At 36.7% G+C, this 20,295-nt stretch overlaps 2 protein-coding genes across 3 annotated transcripts in view; both read left to right on the top strand.

Annotated features, from left to right (window-relative positions):
* The first annotated feature begins 740 nt into the window (after positions 1 to 740).
* ezra (ezrin a) lies at positions 741 to 17,150 on the top strand. Its single transcript, XM_082143275.1, has 13 exons — positions 741 to 1,184; positions 6,611 to 6,694; positions 7,569 to 7,664; positions 9,262 to 9,536; positions 11,315 to 11,398; positions 11,483 to 11,629; positions 12,039 to 12,135; positions 12,688 to 12,851; positions 13,533 to 13,663; positions 14,317 to 14,477; positions 14,624 to 14,716; positions 14,791 to 15,057; positions 16,389 to 17,150. The coding sequence occupies exons 1-13, from the start codon at positions 1,173 to 1,175 to the stop codon at positions 16,551 to 16,553; spliced, it is 1,776 nt and encodes a 591-aa protein (XP_081999401.1). The 5' UTR covers positions 741 to 1,172; the 3' UTR covers positions 16,554 to 17,150.
* A 111-nt stretch (positions 17,151 to 17,261) lies between these two features.
* kcnk3b (potassium channel, subfamily K, member 3b) overlaps positions 17,262 to 20,295 on the top strand; it is a 6,862-nt gene continuing 3,828 nt past the window's right edge. For both annotated transcript variants that reach the window (XR_014199179.1, XM_082143323.1), the window contains exon 1: positions 17,262 to 19,541. Coding sequence is in view for 1 of the 2 variants with exons in the window: in XM_082143323.1 (XP_081999449.1) it covers positions 19,259 to 19,541 (283 nt within the window). In the remaining variant the exon portion in view is untranslated. The remainder of the gene's footprint in view (positions 19,542 to 20,295) is intronic.

Consider the following 20,295-nt stretch of genomic DNA (forward strand, 5'->3'; position numbering starts at 1 on the left):
AATGGTTTGCATTTGAAAAAACATCTATCATGTGTCCTGATGTGTATTGAGTTGGTTTGCAAGATGTTTCACACTTCAGAATTTCTGTTAAGTGAACAGCATCAATGCTCCCTGGTTTTCAAGGTACATTGTTGTACAATTGAGACAGCCCTTAAAATGTCCGACTCCCTGATCAGTGCCCTGACTACTTGAACTAGGGAGCTGATTGAGACGCACCCCTTGATTAGCTTGTTCATGTGTGTTTGATTAGTGTTGGAGCTGAACTCTGTTGGAAAGTGGATCTTGAGGGCCAGAGTTGAGAACACCTGCCTTAGAAGAACCATTTTCGGTCCCCAAAAGAATTAACCGCAGTGAACAGTTCTTAAAAGAACTATTGTTTTCTTAGTGTAAAGAACATAATCATAATCTAAAGAACCTTTTTTCACTATAATGAAAAAAAATTTGTAATGGAAAGGTTTCATGGATTTTAAAGGTTCCTCATGGAACCACTGATACCAATAAAGAACCTTTATTTTTAAGTGAAGACATTTTCTCAGATATTTAAAACATAACTTAAAACATACATTTTTGATATTTTGTGACATTCAAACACTTTTCAACGTCTTAAGTGTTCAAATAGCCTACGTTGTGTGAGGCTACTACACATTAGCCTACCTCTAGGCTACTAATAGACTAGCCTAGAGATATCCAGATATCCACCTTTGCAGTAGATTCAACCGCACCCATGATCTCTCCGCCCAGTGTACAGTATATTATGGACTAATGCTGTAATGTAACAGTGAGCTGTTAAAAAACGTTTATCATTGTTAGCGACGAGACAAGAACCTTTCGTTGAAATCAGCAAGGCTGCATTGGTGCATACTGTACGTGCTCTTGTTCTGTCGCATTGCGTGCGTCGCCGTCTGGGCGCGAGCCTGATCAAAGGTCGAACCTACAGGACCCGCAGCTGCGCGGTAAGCAGAGACCCGTTGCACCTCTTTAACTCGAGTGGTCTAACTAACTTATCGTACTAGCAATCGCTGGGGCGAGGCTTTGACACCATCTATCGAAAATGACTCAGGAATGAGTCTCTAGCGTTCACTGTTCAGATCGGTCGCGAGCACAGAGACTGTTAAAGATCCAGCGCGCGCCTCTGGTTTCTTTCTTCAGTTGGTCCCCATACAAGACTGACGATGCCTAAGCCTGTAAGTATTTATTTTCTTTTTTATTAAACATAAAGTTTATGTTTACATAGGGGTGAATTTAGGTTTGGACACTTTTTTCTCAATCATCTCAATGGCAAAAAGTGTCCCACTCAACCTGAATTCACCCCTAAAAACAAAAATAGATATCAGTGCAATAAATGGGATCAATTATATAAGTTAAACTGCCTATTACACAAGGATTTTTGTGCATTAAGTAGCCTAGTATGTCTATGTCTATCCTAATTTATGTTTATTCTTGATAAATATGTTGAATTCTGTCTTATTTAGTGGGGTTTGTATTTATCTACGGTGACTTACAATAGGCCTCTGTCAAAAAGACTCATTACATTACAAAAAGTGTAATAGTTTAAGATTATTTGATATTTTATTCAATATTTTTGTAATCTGTTCTGAATCCATAATGTTGAAAGACAGATTTTTTTCAAGTTAAAGAAGCTATTTAATACTATATTGCCTCATTATTTTTTGTCAATCTTGAGTTAAATTATTAATGCTTATGATTAGTGGTTATACCTGAAATGACATTATCATCTTTATATTTAATCTCCAAAAGGTGTAGTTATCACCTCAAACTTTAGGAGGATACTAACTATGAATTTGATGGTTAACATGCTTGAGTAAGATGAGTCTTTACTCATTAACTAAACTTAGACAATGAGGATGAGTTCATGCTGTGTTCATGGGCGCAGAATGCCGCAAAAGTAAAAGATTAGCTAGATGTGCTGCTGTGAACATACTTTTGACTTTAGTATTTGAATACCAGGATATGATGTCACTCTAATTATTGCTGAGAGGTTACTGATAAACCAGCTTATTCATCAAGGTTTTAATATTTATTTATTTGTAAGTATTTGGGCTCTTTTAGTGGTATAAGAGTGGAATCTTTCTGCACACCGCATGGACATGTTTCAAGTTGTGGTAATGTTGAAATGTATATTTTAACTGGAAAAGCTATTATTTCTAATCAACAATTCTCTGAGAGAAATATGGAGATACAGCATTCCCAAGTTTGTCCCCATTGTTGAGTATCACATTATAATTGAATTAAATGAATCATTATTTGGTTAAAAGAACAAATCTGCCATTATATCTTAGAACTAGAGGTTCTAAAAGGGGGGTTTCGCAATAATACCCCAGGAGAACCTTTTTTTTTTTAGTGTGAAGAATATTTTATAGTTCCATAGTTCCATTAATGTTAAGGTTCTTCATGAACCATTGATGCCAATAAAGAACAGTCTATTATCAAAGATTACAATTGTTATAAAAGATAATTCAATTGAAATTGTCCCCTCGCTGCTTGAAACGTACAAAGTCCTTCCAGGATTATCACAGACATACTTTAAACCCCAGCTGCAATTATTGTGCATGCAGTTTTCATAAACTGAATTGAGAGACTGTACTTTGTCAATTCTTTGTACTTTGAAAAAATTAATTTGGGACACTGCAAGACCATTTAAACAAACTAGATGTAAAGCTGGTTAAACAGCTTAAAAGAAATGGTGACCAGCATCATATACATTAGAACCTGAAAGTTAATGTCTATTTCCATTTTCCATGAATTATCCAAATACGTTTTTTTAATCTGAGATAAGACCTTCAGTAAAGGCTACGTGGAGCACAAACACTTGTGTGTGATTTGAGGAGAAGTGGGTTAGCACTGTCTTGTGAGGTACTCTTTACCCTCCAAGGCAAATGAGACACGCAGGTGTTATGACGTCTTTCTTCCGGCTAGATAACGTGTTTAGCTCTGATGGTTGCTCATGGAGATGGTGACCGCTGGATTAAACAGCACTCATGCAGTCTGTTCCATTACTAGGACAAATCCAACCGAGAGGACAAGCTTTGAAGATTATAGATTATACCTGCCATGCTGGCGTTGAGATTATTAATTTTTATTTGCTTTGGATACGGAGAGGCTGAAGCTGCCAATAATAAGCAGCTTGTTTGCCACTTATGAAAAGATTTTTGATTACTGAAAGCATATGTGCTAATGTATTATGTGTGTAGTATAGTTATAATATATAAAGATACCATATTAGTTACAGCAGTGATTTAAGCTCTTTTGACACAGCTGCCACTGCCAGCCTATTGTGCCTTATCTAAGGGCTTGCTGATAAGGTTAATTTGCATTATGTTACACTGATAGTGATACTCAGAAGACTGAACACCTTGTGCTACTATTTTATTGTAATTTTATTCACATCATTGTACATGATTTCCTAACTAAAACTGAGAGTTATGCTAGTTTATTTTATTTTATTTTATTTGAAAAGGGACAGTGCATAATTGACATGAGCACTGGTGTAAATGTGCCAGATTTATATATACAGACATGCACACACACATATATATATAAATAAAAAAAAAATATATTTACACACACACATATATTATATATATATGTATATATACACAAACTTTTATGTTACTTTATGTTATGGCACCTAGGCATGCAGACGCTTCTACAAACATTTGTAAAAGAATAGGTCGCTCTCAGGAGATCAGTGAACTCAAGTGTGGTACTGTGATCGGTTGCCACCTGAGCAATAAGTCCATTCGTGAAATTTCCTCACTACTAAATATTACACGGTCAACTGTTAGTGGTATTATAACAATGTGGAAGCAATTGGGAACAACAGCAACTCGGCCACGAAGTGGTAGGCCACGTAAAATCACAGAGCGGGTCAGTGCTTGCTGAGGCACACAGTGGGCAGAAGTCGCCAACTTAGTCAATAGCTACAGACCTCCAAACTTTGTGTGGCCTTCAGATTAGCTCAAGAACAGTGCGTAGAGAGCTTGGGTTCAATGGGTTTCCATGGCCGAGCAGCTGCATCAAAGCCTTACATCACCAAGAGCAATGCAAAGCGTTGGATGCAGTGGTGTAAAGGACTCTAGAGCAGTGTAGACGTGTTCTCTGGAGTGACGAATCACGCTTCTCTGTCTGGCAATCCGATGGACGAGTCTGGGTTTGGCAGTTGCCAGGAGAACGGTACTTGCCTGACTGCATTGTGCCATGTGTAAAGTTTGGTGGAGGGGGGATTATGGTGTGGGGTTGTTTTTCAGGGGTTGGGCTTGGCCCCTAGTTCCAGAGAAAGGAACTTTTAATTCTTCAGCATACCAAGACATTTTGGACAATTTCATGCTCCCAACTTTGTGGGAACAATTTGGGGATTGGCCCTTCCTGTTCTAACATGACTGCGCACCAGTGCACAAAGCTAGGTCCATAAAGACATGGATGAGCGAGTTTGGTGTGGAGGAACTTGACTGACCTGCACAGAGTCCTGACCTCAACCCGATCGAACACCTTTGGGAAGAATTAGAGCGGAGACTGCGAGCCAGGCCTTCATATCACAACAGAAACAGATTGGCACAAAAACTACATCAAATTCGAATTATATCAAAACATTGACAATTTAGACACAATCACAGATTTATTGTTTTTTACCATAAATTATTAGGTAAATTATATTATTACTTTAATAATAAAAATGTTTTACTGTGAAAGAGAAGAAATCTCTTTTTGCCATGAATTTTATAGTAATGTAGAATTAAATTCCTTTTTTCATGAATGCTTTTATTCAGCAAGGATGCATTAAATTGATCAAAAGTGATAGTAAAGACATTTATAATGTTGCAAAATATTTCTATTTTAAATAAACACTGAACTTTCTATCAATCTTTCTATTTTTATTCAAAAATAAATATTAAGCAGCAAAATATTAAGCAGCACAGCTGTTTTCAACATTGATAATAAGAAATGTTTCTTGAGCAACAAATCAGCATAGAGTGATTTCTGAAGGATCTTGTGACACTGAAGAAAATTCAGATTTGCATCACAGGAATAAATTACATTTAAAAATATTTAAAAATAGAAAACAGTTATTTTAAATTGTAATACTATTTCATAATATTTCTGTTTTTACTGTATTTTTTTATCAAATAAATGCAGCCTTGATGAGCATAAGAGACTTATTTCAAAAACATAAAAATATCTTACTAACCCCAAATCTTTGTGGCATGGTTACTATGAATTACAATTAACCAGTTTTATATAGTGAAACAATTGATTATTTTCATTAAAATGAGTTATACTTTCTACTGTACAATTAATGGTTTTGCACAACATATAGAGTTTAAAGTGGTAAAAATTGTTGCAACTTTGTATTGTCAGCAATTAACCAATAGTTCTACCGTCGGTGGCCAAAACATGCAGATCATTTACTTGCTGATGTGGCTTAATACTAACACCAGGGTGTAATGGTTATTGCAGTGTGAGTATTATTGCTTGAACTATTCTCGTGATTAGAGCCACTAAATGTGCACTAATTCTGGATATATGAAGATCTTTTATTAATGCTTTGCAAATAGGAACTAATAACAGGAAGCAAGCGTTGAACTGAAATGTTGATGGGTCTGAAAATAACTTTGCTAACATTTGTTGGACAAGTTTGAAGGGTTTATCTTTACAGCTCTAGAGTAGTTCGCATAAAGGTTGTGTAACTTTGACAGTACTTGTAAGGCTCTGTCAAGGTTCACCGGGTCGTTATGAAAGCTTGTGTAAAGTGTGCTGGACTGAAACATGACCTTGGACAAGAGATTGTCACCATGGAAGTCATGGAATCTCTTCTAGAAACAGATTTTTAGTTGTATGTCTTGTTACTGTTGTATAGAGTTTTCTTGATCAGTTTAAGTAGATTACAAGTATGTTTGCAAGGTGTTTTGTTTTAATGTCTAAAAAACTAAATCTCATAAACTGTAAAATACACTGCATGGCCCAACAAATTAAATTATAATTTTTTTTAAAAAATGAGCTGTTTTTGGATTTAAATTTGGATGTGCTGGAGGAGACTTTACAGAGTCCTGGACTCTTGCACTGTCAATACAAGATCTTGACCAAAAATGAATACACCTCTTGATGGAAATAAATGTTGTGATGTTATTTCCATTAAGCGATACATAATGTTTTTAAAGATCAAACTGGGCAGTGTATATTATAGTATCCCAGATTAGTAATGTCAGACCTAATGTTCATTGGATCTGTTGAAACCATCTAAGATGTCAGTTCTCTTGAAGATATTACATAATGCATATCTGTCATAAGGCTTTATTGCCTGTGGCTTTGTAGAATGACATGTAATTTAGCTGGCATAATATTCCATGATTATAGTTAACATGCTTCTGATGGTTGATATTCTGACTGATGTGATTTTAAATATCTGATATGACAATGGTGTTATGTAAATAAGGTGTAATAAATTAAAACAAATCTTTTGTTCTGTTGTTGTAATGGTACATTTCATATTTTCTACAAATACCAACATACCAACAATACCCTGCTTTAATTTATTCCAGTTCTTGATAGAATGACAATGAAAAAAACACTCACTTCTGTTGGTTCTGTGCAGATCAACGTCCGTGTCACCACTATGGATGCCGAGCTGGAATTTGCAATCCAGTCAGTTACAACAGGCAAGCAGCTCTTTGAGCAGGTAAAGCAGCGGCTCCTGAAATCTTCTTGATATTTTTTTAAAGCTTGAGGAGGCATGTGAGGAATTACTACTTAAATGTGTTTTTAAGCTAAAGAGTAAATTGCATCCACTTTATATACAGATGATGAAACATTTTTGTAGTTTCACATTGCATGCTGGGAAAATAACTCAAGCTTATTTAAAAACTTATGGGAATTTTTTTTTTTAAATTAGAGCACCTCACCAAACTATGAAAATCTCCTACCAAGATGATATTTATATGCACTTGCATAAGTAATACTTTCCTACTATTTCCTACTAGGCAAATGCACTACTATTGTTTTATCACAATGACTCATAAACTTGTAATGACTTGTACACTTAAAAAAAAAAACTATTTTTGTAACAAAGCTTTGTAGCAAATTGCAAAAGCATTTTTGTTACCTTAGAGACACACCTTATGAATTCATGCTTATGACTATAGTCAATGGGTGTAAATCATTTTTTAGATACCGTTGAGATTAGTAATGCGGGACTACCTTGGTATATGGTGATTGGTGAGGTATGATATGACAGGACTGTATATGGAATATAGGTGGTGGACACCGTCTCTGCCTATTTGTACACACCTAACTGATAAGACTGGTTGGTTGGTAGTTTCCCTCCCTGTTCATAGCATGAACTCTCATTGTAGAGTTCCTATTCTAATCTTCTCAGAACAGAGACTCTCCCATTGTTTGACATCCAACATAAGGTCATGCTTGTTTATCTTGGTGATTAGGTATTATGTTTTAAATTTACGTCATATGAATCGATATCACAATTTGTTTACATTTGTCATTGTGTTAGTCACATGTAACTGGTTGAATTTTATCCTCTGTGTTCATGTATTCAGGTGGTTAAGACGGTGGGTTTGCGTGAGGTTTGGTACTTTGGTCTGCAGTACACGGACAACAAAGGCTTTCTGACATGGCTGAAACTGGACAAAAAGGTATCTTTGATTTTATACACAAAATGTATTGTATTTGAAACCGTATTTGCACCATGTTGTTAGACATTAAATGCTTAGTAGTCACAATGCTTGGATTAATGTTAATAATAATAAATTAATAACATGTTGAAGTGCCCCTATTATGCTTTTTTGAATATTACCTTTTAGTGTAATGTTGCTGTTTGTGAATGTAAAAGGTCTGCAAAGTTTGAAAGTTCAAAGTAAAGTTATTGTCTCCTAAAGTAAATAATCGATTCTGAATTGCAACAATGTAACAAATCTGCATAATGCCAGCCTATGGTCTTCATTGGCTGCTCGCGAACAGTGTCTACTTTGCCCCGTTCTCAAACACTGTGGTTGTCGACATGTCGAGAAGACGCTGTTTTCAGAGCTGCGAATCTACTTTGCATGCATTTCAAAAGGATGAGGACTTGTGCCTGAATACAGGAAAAAAACAATGGAATCGTTACTGTTCGTGTCACTGTTTATCAAGTGCTGAGGAAGAACTAGAGCTGAAATTCAGATGTGGTAATGGGTGTTTCATTTCCGACACGCAACTGTAAGCGGTAGACCAATCATAACAGCCTGGGCCGTTTGACCAATCAGAGCAGAGTAGACTCACGGAAAGGCACAAGAATCCCATAGACTTACAGGCACCCAATCCAAATCTACAGATTAAAATATCATAGAGATTTGGGGGTGGGCTCTCTTGGCTTGGTTCACTTTTGTGACCACAACAGAAACTACCCAAAAAACACTAGCAAACATCCTAACAACAGCATAGGAATGTGCTAAAAAACACTGAGAATGTGTTAGCTATATGGGTGGGGATATAATTGTTATTTTACTACTCTTTTACTACTCTTACATTTACTACTACGAAGGCTGACTTTCTGACATGTGATTGCCTTTGCTTTTGACAGGACTGTATACTTGCAACATGACACATTTGATTAAGTTACTAAAGTTCAGGTTTTAGAACAACAGTTCAATTTTTCACTCTTGAGATGTTCATTCCAGTTAACCCATATTTTGTAGAGTTGCCATATTTATTGCACATACAATCACCTAATATACATATCATCATATAGTAATAATTATCACAAATGTTGTGTTCTAGCAGCCCAGTAGACAAAACCATAGGTGTAGATTGCTAGTCAAATAAACATTGACCTCTACAGGATTCCTGTTAGAGAAGTCACGAGTCATGCTGGTGATGTAGAACTTTGATTATTGCTCAACAATGGGGAAAATAAGAAAAATAATCAATTAAATCAATAGCTGAGTCACTGAAATATCTGCATTGTCTCATGGCATCTAGAACTGAACATTGATATATAGTCATTTACTTTGAATGTTAACAATCACTCTGTGTGTAGAGGGGATGCAAAGGATTTGCAAGCAAACATAAATATTTTGAAATATACTTCTTAACTACCACCTCATATTATTTCCATCCAACGCAAAGTTTCTTGGGGGAATGCAAAAGTTTTGAAAGCATACATTTTTTAACATTTTTCCTCCCATCTCATTCCCGTCACCATGTTCCTTTAGAGGCTCCGCAAACTAACAATCATTCTTCATTCTGATTTCATAGGTGTCCTCTCAAGAGGTAAAGCAAGAGAACCCTTTGCAGTTTAAGTTTCGGGCCAAGCACTACCCTGAGGACGTGTCTGAGGAACTGATTCAGGACATCACAAAAAAGCTATTCTTCCTGCAAGTGAAGGAAGGCATCTTGAGCGATGAGATCTACTGCCCCCCAGAGACAGCAGTGCTATTGGCCTCATATTCTGTACAGGCCAAGTTTGGAGACTACTCACTAGAATCCCAAAAATCTGGATATCTGTCATCTGAGAGGCTTCTGCCTCAGAGGTGAGGGGGGAAACTGCTCAAAAACATGAATCCAGTGTATTCTAATGATTCAGCGAGTTGAAATGACTTAAATAAGATGTACATTAAGCACGGTCAATGTGATTTTGCCATGTAAGACATGTTACTGGATATTTTGTTGATCCTGGGACAACATTCCTGTCTGAAAATTTTGTCCTAACCCTATCCCTGCACCTAAACCTAACCCTACCCAGTTATCCCTAAAATCAGAGGGAATGATAGGTGAATAACACTGATGTAGAAGCACCTAACCCTGGTTGTAAGCCTAAACTTGACAGAAACTGTAAATGTCAAGGTTATGAACTCTTATTTTGATGTTCTGTTTTGTTTCCGATAGTTCCTGTTTCCCTGCTCTGTTTAGGGAACTTTTTCATAGTTCCTAGAACTATTGGTGGAAGTACCCGGATTTTGGCGTGTTCGCACCTCAGGAACTAGGAACAATTTTAGTTCTAGGAACTCGTTTGGAGGAACTAATTTAGCTCCTATTTCAGAGTAGGGTCTAAACCAGCACTATAGGAACTACCCGTGACGTTAGTGTACGCTGATTGGCCGAACGCACGCCAAACACCAGCACCCGCCATTTAAAAAAACTGTTTAAACACACAGATTATAGCCTTTATATTTACTCCACAAACTAACTCTAGAAACATGGAAAACAGTGATAGATGGGCCTCTTAGCCTTTACGCTAAAGAGAAAGTCCAACGCAACTTTGAGGGGACCTAGCTAAACATGATTATGTATTTCTGCTCAGCTAGCAACACTGGACATCAACCACACAGCATACGCTAATACCTTTTCATATACTGTCTACTTTCTATGTATAACAGTTCCATCTAATAATGTGTTAGACAGATCGTAAACTAATGAACATGGAGAATGCGAGACCTGTGTGCTCTGGCGTTCTCAGCGTCGTCAAAATAAAGGTCCGCCGCGCCGTCAAAATAAAAGTCACAACAACAAGCGCAGCTTACGTCACTTCAGAGTTTCTACTGGCGGTGCAAATGCAACCAGGAAAATGTTCCTAAAGGAACCATTCGTTCTCAGGGAACCACTCTAGTGGATAGTTCATAGAACTACCCATTGCGAAAGCCCCTTTAAGTTTCGGTTTCCTTCGTTTATGATTATGCCCTCATTTGGTCTTATGGTTACATATTATCACCTGTCTGTCATTATGTTCTCCTTGTATTTATGCTCCCTGTTATGTTTCGTCCCTTGTCGGTTCTTGTTTCGATTTGTGTGGTTGTGTTAAATTTGTTATTCTGCGATCTTTCCTAGTTTAATTGAAATTAAAGGTTTTTCTGTCTAATCTCCTTCATTGTGTGATTGATACGGCCACACATGAGAGTAAACTTGTCCCTCAAATCTGATTGGTTATTGAAATGTTATTCCAGGATAAACAAAGATGTTAATCCAGAAACATGTTGTACTTGGTGAAATCACGTTCACTGACTCGGTCCACCTGACTTAAAGTTAACCTTGTTAAAAAAAGCATAAAATGTTGGGAAGAATTTAAATGTTAGTTACCAACTTAATTATTTAAAGTTTATCCAAAAAAAAAAAAAAAGTACCCCCTTGAATTTACCATAGTGTGTAAATATTTGTAAAATCACCAGAATTTCATAATTTTAATATTAACTTGTTTACAGTTGTCAGGATCTGTGGCTGTAGTAAGTGCATGATGATGGAGAATTAAACACAAATAGTTTAGTAACAATAATACTCAGAACACGCATGTGATTTTGATATTCTGTGTTTACAGAGTGTTTGACCAGCACAAACTGTCTAAAGAGCAATGGGAGGAGAGGATCCAGATTTGGCATGAGGAGCACAGAGGAATCCTCAAGTGAGTTTTACCTATATGTTCCCATTCAGCTCGCCTACATATCGCTCCACAAGTTTATCATTTCTTTGAATTCTGTATCACTAGGGAAGATGCCATGCAGGAGTATCTAAAGATCTCACAGGATTTGGAGATGTATGGTGTCAACTATTTTGATATCAAGAACAAGAAAGGAACAGACCTGTGGTTAGGCGTGGATGCTTTGGGACTTAACATTTATGAAAAAGAAGACAGGTAAGCTTTGTGAGCAAGATCTGATTATTTAGAAATGTTAGTTGGGGATATTGGGGTCAGTGTGCCATGACTGTGTGGTTAATGACCTGCAGAGTGACCGTTCAAGCCCACAACAAGCCAAACTGGTCAACATCAACGCCTGCTGCTTATTATTGAGGGGTCAATGCACTCAAGGACTAATGTACCACACAGTTTGAGACTTTTGTAATGTTTGTTGACAAACATATAAAAAGACTTTACAATTACTAACCTTTGTTAGGTTACATGTGCTTACAATAGTAAAAACAGTAAATTATGCATAATTACTTGCAACTAACCCTAAACCAAACCCTGATCCTACACAAGTACATGTTGTTAATTAACATTATTCAATACATTAAATACATTTTGTCTGTTCTTCATTACTTAGGCTGACTCCAAAGATTGGATTTCCTTGGAGTGAAATAAGGAACATCTCATTCAGCGACAAGAAGTTCATAATCAAACCCATTGACAAAAAGGCTCCCGTAAGTCTTTGCATAAGTTATTTAGTCTTTTCCCCCCTGAAATTAGAGTATCGAAGGTGAAGAAAGGAAAAATCTTTTAAAAATAATTTAAAATACATATGACAAGTTTTTAGAAATGAGCTCTTTGGATTCATGTTTGTTTCATATGGTTTTAAAACTTTAATACCATTTTCAAAGCTTAAATGTTATGACTTAATGATAAATGTCATGTGGTGTAACCATCTAATTAATAACGTAATTTCCTTGATCAAAATTAAAAGAAAAGATTTTTTTTTTTTTCTGTATTACGATATCAGGACATTTGAACCCCCTTCCCTGATATTTTCCATGTTATGCATCCAAAATATATCTAAATGAATTGTAATTCAGAAGAAATTAAAAACATACTCTTCATAAAAGAAGCAGGTCTATATTCAAGTCATATGTACAGAATGGCATTTTTTATATATTTTTTAATCATTCAAGAAGGCCGGTTATAAAGTATTTGCCCAATTATTTATGCATATGACATTAAATGTGTCACATTCTGTTCTTTCTCTCTTGTTTTTGCAGGACTTTGTGTTCTATGCATCTCGTTTACGTATTAACAAGCGCATCCTGCACCTGTGCATGGGAAACCATGAACTTTACATGCAACGCAGGAAACCTGATACCATTGAAGTGCAGCAGATGAAGGCACAAGCCAGAGAGGAGAAACACCAGAGACAGATGGAGAGGTGAGGACACAGTGTTCAGTGCCCAGAGTGCGTCATCATATAGCAGTGAACCGCTGCCCTGTGATCACAGCAAGACACCAGGAAGCTCAGGCCAGAGCATCACTAATGTTGGCCACAAGAAAAGTCCATTTAATAAAATATTTATTTATTTATTTTCTTTGTGAATTTTTCTCAAAGGTTTTTCTTTTTGCATTGGGGAGTATATTTTGGGCCAGATTTACTAAACAGGGCAGTCCCATAAAAGCGCAGATGGGAGTGGAAAGTTCTGCACGTGATCTATTGACAACGCACAAATTAAAGAACACAGACACAGCCAGATCATTTCCATAATGAGCAACACAAGACGGCTGGTTTAAGATATGCTTTTTTAAGCTGTAAATAATGGTGCAAATACCAGTAAATTGAAGAGCGCAAACCTTAGTAAATCACCTTGCATGATTCATTTAAATTTTCTCCACCCATAAATGTTGCGTCTGAAAGGGAAACTCCTTCAAATGCACATGCAATAAGGTCAGCCACAAAAATAACCCTGTCCACGCCTTTTCAGTGCTAAATTTTCAATGCGTGTCTTTAGTAAATACTAACTGTGTTTTTTAAAGAGGGCAAAAGAGGGTTTGTGCTGGAGCAAGCTGTTAGTAAATGTGGCCCTAAGTGTGTTTGCTACCTGTTTTTTCCCCCCAGAGCCCAGCTAGAGAATGAGAAGAAGAAAAGGGAGGCAATAGAGAAAGAAAAAGAGATGGTGGAGAGAGAGAAGCAAGAGATGATGATGAAGCTTTTCCAGTTTGAAGAGCAGACCAAAAAGGTTGAGAGAGGTAAGAATATTTCACTAGATGTCTGATCTTCAGTAGACTTCACAGAGTGCTGGACTCTTGCTTTGTCAATACAAGATCTTGACCAAAAATTATGCATCTCTTGATGGAAATTACATCTCAACATTTATTTCCATCAAGAGGTGTAGCATTTTTTGGTCAATATCTTGTATTGACAGTGCAAGAGTCCAGCACTCTGTAAAGTCTCCTCCAGCACATCCCAAAGACTTTCAATGAATTTAAGGTCTGGACTCAGGGGAGCCAATTGTGTGAAAATGATTCTTCATGCTCCCTCACAACCATTCTTTCACAATTTGAGCCTGATGAACCTTGCCATTGTCATCCTGGAATATGGCCATGATGTGTCTTCATACATGATTGTTTAAGAAACGAAAAGCTACACACTCCATCAATTAGGGTTAGAAGAACTGTTGCCAAACATATAACATGCTAGAAACATAATAATCACTGCAATACTGATCCAATCATTTCCCTATTTAAATCCAAACAGCCTGCGACTTTTTTTGGCCAGACAGTGTAAATTGCATATTATACAAAATCCTGTGACCACCCTACTTGGCACACACTTGCAATAAATGATATTGTATAATTGAGTGACTGCTGCCCCCTTCTGGATGATTTTGTGTATTGTTCAGATCTGAGAGAGCAGTTTGAGAGGGCACGGATATTGGAGGAAGAGAGGCGGCGGGTGGAGGAGGAGGCAGCGCGTTTGGAGGCTGAGAGACAGGAGGCACTGATAGCTAAAGAAGAGCTGGCCAGGAAAGCTGAGGATCAGATGAAAAATCAGGAACAGCTGGTATGCTGGGGACAGTTTTACACACACAAAACACACCTTAGACAGTGACACTAGCATATTCTGTGACAGTTTGTGTTATGGGGCAGACTTATTTGTTTATCTATAGTGAAATAAAGAAAGATTTACCTTTCGGTTTCCCTTAAAAGGCAGCAGAGCTGGCTGAGTTCACTGCTAAGATTGTCTTGCTGGAGGAAGCCAGGAGAGTCAAGGAAGAGGAAGCCAATGAATGGCAGAACAGGGTGAGTTTTGAACGGTATATCTTGAAATATTGTTAAATTCTTCTCCTTAAAACTGACCTCTCCACTTTTCTCAGGCTAAAGAGGTTCAGGGTGATCTGGAAAAGACCCGTGAGGAGTTGCAGCATGTTATGTCGTCCCCTGTGGCTGCTGCCCCCATGGCTGCCCCTATGGCTGCCCGGGCCATGATGGAGGAGCCCTTGGAGAACGATCATGATGATCACGAGGAGAACAACAGCACCTACAGTGCTGAGTTGCCTGTGGAGGGCATAGAGGACCACCGCAATGAGGAGGAGCGCATCACAGAGGCAGAGAAGAACGAACGTGTGCAGAAACAGCTCATGGTAACATGCGTATCACCTTTACTCAGACATAATTATGTATGCATTAGAAGCGATAATGGGGATTCATCCCAATCTTTCATCAAATTCTGATTCTGAAAAACACCTTAAAACAGATCCTGATTCCTCATTGATTTGTTTAGTAACTGTTTCTGGAGGTTCTAGACTTTTTGTCATTCGTCCAGGAGATTTGTTCAAAAACACAAAGTTGTTCACAAATGAAACATGCCTTATTATACTTTTTTCAGTTTGTTTCTCAAACACACATACAACTTACTTGTAGTTGTGATTTTGATTGATCTAAGTGATTTAGTGAATCTTTTGAACACCTAAAAACAGATCCAGATTCATTCACTGGCCTGTTCAGTATCTATATCTGGATGTTACATTGTTACACCAGTAGGTGGTGACCAGTGATTTATTTATTGATTGATTTATTTATTTATTGAGTGAGTGAGTGAGTGAGTGAGTGAGTGAGTGAGTGAGTGAGTGAGTGAGCATTAGGAGTAATTTTATCATTTGTTCAGGAGATTTGTTCAAAAACAGTCGTTTACAAATGAAACAAGCCTTATTATCCTTTTTTCTTCAGTTTGTTCAAATACATATCTACATATAACACTTACTTGTAGTTGTGATTTTGATTGATCTCAGTGATTTATTGAATTTTTTGAACACCTAAAAACAGATTCAGATTCATCCACTGGTTTGTTAAGTATATATCTGAAGGTTACATTGTTGCAGTACATTGTTTTTTCAGTTTATTTAAATTCATATACAAACATAACACTTACTTGTAGTTGGGATTTTGATAATTCGTTCAGGAAATTCTTTGTTCATGAATGAAACATGAAATTCTTATCATCCTTTTTTTTCAGTTTGTTCACATACTACATACCATATACTTGCATAACACTGACTTGTAGTGGGGAATTTGATTCATTCAGTGATTCAAATCAGTTGAATCTGTAGTTTACATCATTACACTACTAGGTGTTTTTTGAGTATTATTGATTCAAAAGGTTATGCTAAAAACACTACAGTACATTGATTTACAATTTGTTTACAATTACAAGCCTTATTATTTTATATTATTTTAGGCTGTTCATAAAAGACATGCTTCATTCATACAGTTTTATATGAACTACATGGCACGTTTATTCGGTTCATTCGCGAACAACATGTTTCGTTCAGTTGCACTGATCTCAAATCACCGATTTCAGTTCAGTACGTACCATTCGTTCAGTTACGCCACTGCTATGAATCCGAATATTCTATTTCAATTGTTTTCTTTTGGTATTTACACTGTGATTAACTGTATCTTAAATTGTTTTTAGGCCCTGAGCTCTGAGCTGGCCGATGCCCGCGATAACTCTATGAAGACCCAGAACGACATTCTGCACAATGAAAACGTAAAAGCCGGGAGGGACAAGTACAAGACGCTTCGTCAGATCCGCATGGGCAACACCAAGCAGAGAATAGATGAGTTTGAAGCCTTGTAATGGCCGATCAATTCTCCAGTAAACCTCGAGCACCAGCAGCGCTCTGCTCATGTGTTGCTGTTCAAGGGTGAATTTATCTAATCATAAATGGTCTCATTTTGTATTTGCCATTTAAAATGACTGGGTTATTTACACACTACACACTACTGTACACACTAGTACAGTAACTTTTTTGACAAATATGGACAACATACTCATTCAAGGCACTAAAGTGATGTGTATGTTTTAAAGTTTGCCTTGAGAACACTCTTGAGATCCTATTTATGCTGATTGTGCCTAAGGCTTTGTCTTGAGAAATCATGTCATCTTTTATGGGAACCTTTTTAATGTGGCTAACTTAAGATCTTTATGTGTCATGAAACATCACTTCCTCACAAAATGGAGTTTTTATGTTTGAAAAGAACAAATAAACAAAACAAAAAAAAAGCGTAAATATAATGTGAGGATTGTTGATAATTATCTAAAACATGGATGAGATCAAATAGTGGCCATAACAAACAAGTCAATGTTTTAACAGATTTTGATTAATTAAATGCTGCATAGTAAATTAGATTTTCTATGTAATATTTTGAAATAAAAATATGAAATTGATTTTAATGACTTCCTCTGTCTAGTTACTGTGGGACGAAAAATGCATGGTTTAAACATGTTTTGGCGAAGGTCTGTGGCAAAATGTTTTTGAAGAAAAAAAAATGCAATCTAAGATTTTTTTTTTGACAAATTCTAGTCTTTTTCTTGCACAATGTCTTGATAGCGGAATTGTTCAGAATAGCAGAAAGGTTTGCATTGTCTGTTTAACCAGATGTCCTTATGCTGTGACCGGTAAAAGAACTACAGTTTTATTTGCACTGATGCGCAGAGAGGCTGTTAAAGGCAAATTGTTATGCAAAGGGTGCGCCTGCTTGAACCCACAAAGGACCACTGATATTTACTCAAGGACTAGAGCGTTAATTATGTTGCTAGACAACAATTTATGAAGCCTGGAAACCATTTGTTGAAATATGTAAAGGGTCATCGAACATGCAAGGGGTCTGGATTACTGTGTTCCATAGGAAAACGTTTCAGCGATCATTAGCTACACTGGTTTGGTTCCTTGAAAACCTCCTATAAAAATCTTCCATTAGACAATGATTTTCACTGAAAGTAGGAACAGTTTATTTCGGGGTTTTTTTTTTTCCTTGAAAAAGCAAACACATCGGTTTATGAATATTTCTTTTTTATTATTGGATATAATTACTAATGTAATAAGATTCCCAGGTTTAAAGCTTTTTAATTTTTTTTTTTAAAGAAACACTTTTTATTTTATTTTTTCATGAAAAGGAAGAGGCGACACTTTACATTACATTTTCTATATTGTACATCATGAAATCACATTCGTAATCCAAAAAGCTCCTAAAAGTGACACATTCAGTAAGGGGCTACGTGTAGAATTTAAAAACCCTTGTTATTAGCGACACCAGTGGCTGTTATATGAACTGCAGCAAGTAACTTGCTCGTGCTCACACTTGGTCACATAATATACAGACTGAACTTGATTCAATGCCCCGATACTCACAGCAAAGTACTTTGTTTACAAATAACAATAAGTTAGAAATACATTTGCAGCGATAAAGCCTATTGTTAGCGAACATCTAGACACAAAAATTACAGCGGCATTAAGTTAAGAAAGCATCTGATCATAACTATGAGCACGTTCTGCAATTCACTGGCATCATGTCCAAACAAAGATGAGGTAATTATTATAAAAATCTCTGTAAATAAATAAAAAAAAAGACTCTGCTATGATAGCTTGAAGATAAAGTATGTTTGAGACTATATACAGTAGGCTACTATAGATCTGACTATTTGAGACTATAGTTTGAATTAATCCCTTTTCTTTGCATGACACCTTAACATTACAGTACAGAATGACTCTTTTGACATTATCCTCCTGAACATTGTGTAGCCTAGCATTCATGTGTCATAGAGCGGAAGAGAGGCTCTCGGGAGCGCGAGTTAACGCCACATCCTTTGGATTTTCCCGGCAAAACCGTCCCGAGTCCTTCTCAGAAATATCAGTCTACAGGGTTTCATAAACTAGCAAGTCGGGGAAGGTCTCGTTTTTTTTTTTTTTAAGTCTCATTACAAGCTGTTCACACACTAGAAATACAAAAATCGATTACATTAAAATTCTGGTTACACTTTATTTTAAGGTGTCATTTTTACAGTGTAATTACATATTTAACTACTAAGTAGGCTAATATTAAGCAACTACATGTACTTACTATAGGGTTAGGGTAGGATTAGGATTTGGTTGAGGGTTAGTTGCATGTAATTATGCATAATTTACTGTCATTATTATGGTAAGTACATATAACATGTAAAAAGGACGCTGTCTAAATTCTTACATATAGCCCCTTTAAGAATTACAATGTAATATGATCGATAACGCGCAAACCTTCCTTCATACTGTAACTGGAGGGAACAAATGACCTTATAAGGAGTGTGTGTATCAGTCCCTGGGGGTGGTGCTGAAAGAACAGCTCCCACTAAACACGACTTCTTTTAATAGCGGTCCCCTGTGGCCACTTTTTCAGGAGACCCTCAGTTGGGTTATTGCTGCCAAGGGGTACAAGGAAGTTATGACAAGCCATGAATCAGGAAAGTTCCCATGCCCGGACCGGAGCTTTGAAAACTGAGGGATATGTTGGAGCGACTATGAGAAGATGAAGAGGCAAAACCTGCGGACACTCGCCTTAATTATCTGCACTTTGTCCTATTTACTCATTGGAGCGGGAGTCTTCGATGCTCTCGAGTCAAAGCAAGAGAAAACCCAGAAGGGCAAGCTCGACTATCGAAAATTTCTACTTATGTATAAATATAATCTCACCAGGCTTGACTTTGATCAGATTGAAAAGGTCGTGTTGCTTCTGAAGCCTCACAAAGCCGGAGTCCAGTGGAGGTTCGCCGGGTCTTTTTATTTTGCCATCACTGTGATAACAACCATAGGTAATTTTTTTTCAGTTCTAAATTTGTTAAGAAAGTCTAATTATGTTATAGTTTCCTAAGCTATATGCCATTCAACTTTAAAATCTTTTGTACTTTTTATACTTTTATGCAAAAACAAATGTTTAATTTTCAAAAATGAAAATTATGAATCGCCTTATGCATGTGAAAAGGGGCAATTCCCTCCACTAAAAATCTAATTTGGTTATTTAGTTGCTTATAGCATTTGTGTTTTATGTTCCTGTTTTATTTTGAGGACAGTTTCGATGGACTTAAAGTCAATGTTTGGTTTTTCCATTGAACATATTTTCTCAAATAAGAGTAATAATATTAGGTAAGCTAATGTAATCATATAGCTATAGTGACTTTAAAATATGCAATCACCAAAATGCCATCCTGTAAACTGTTTTTTCAACGGAAAAATTCTGGCAACTGCAGCTGACAGTTTTTAAACGTAAAATCAACATTTTACTGTGTGCTTCTCTGAAATAAAAATATTGATTAAAAAATTCAGCAAAATTCAATCTTCGTGAAATAGGCTCGTTAAAATTGCTTAGTTAACACATATCATAATGTTACAGTTCATGAGGATTTCGTCATTGCTTCCGGTGGATTAGTTCAAAAATGGTCATGGGTTATTTTTGGAAGAGCACCCTTCAAAATGCTAATGTATGTTATGTCAGTTTTCTCTCTGCGTTTTCATTACGTTGCATTGCCTGTTCGAACGATAATAAAGCTAAATAGTATAGGCCAATGT

The sequence above is a fragment of the Leuciscus leuciscus genome, assembly GCF_965113295.1.
Source record: "Leuciscus leuciscus genome assembly, chromosome: 17".
In the NCBI taxonomy this organism is placed as follows: domain Eukaryota; kingdom Metazoa; phylum Chordata; class Actinopteri; order Cypriniformes; family Leuciscidae; genus Leuciscus; species Leuciscus leuciscus.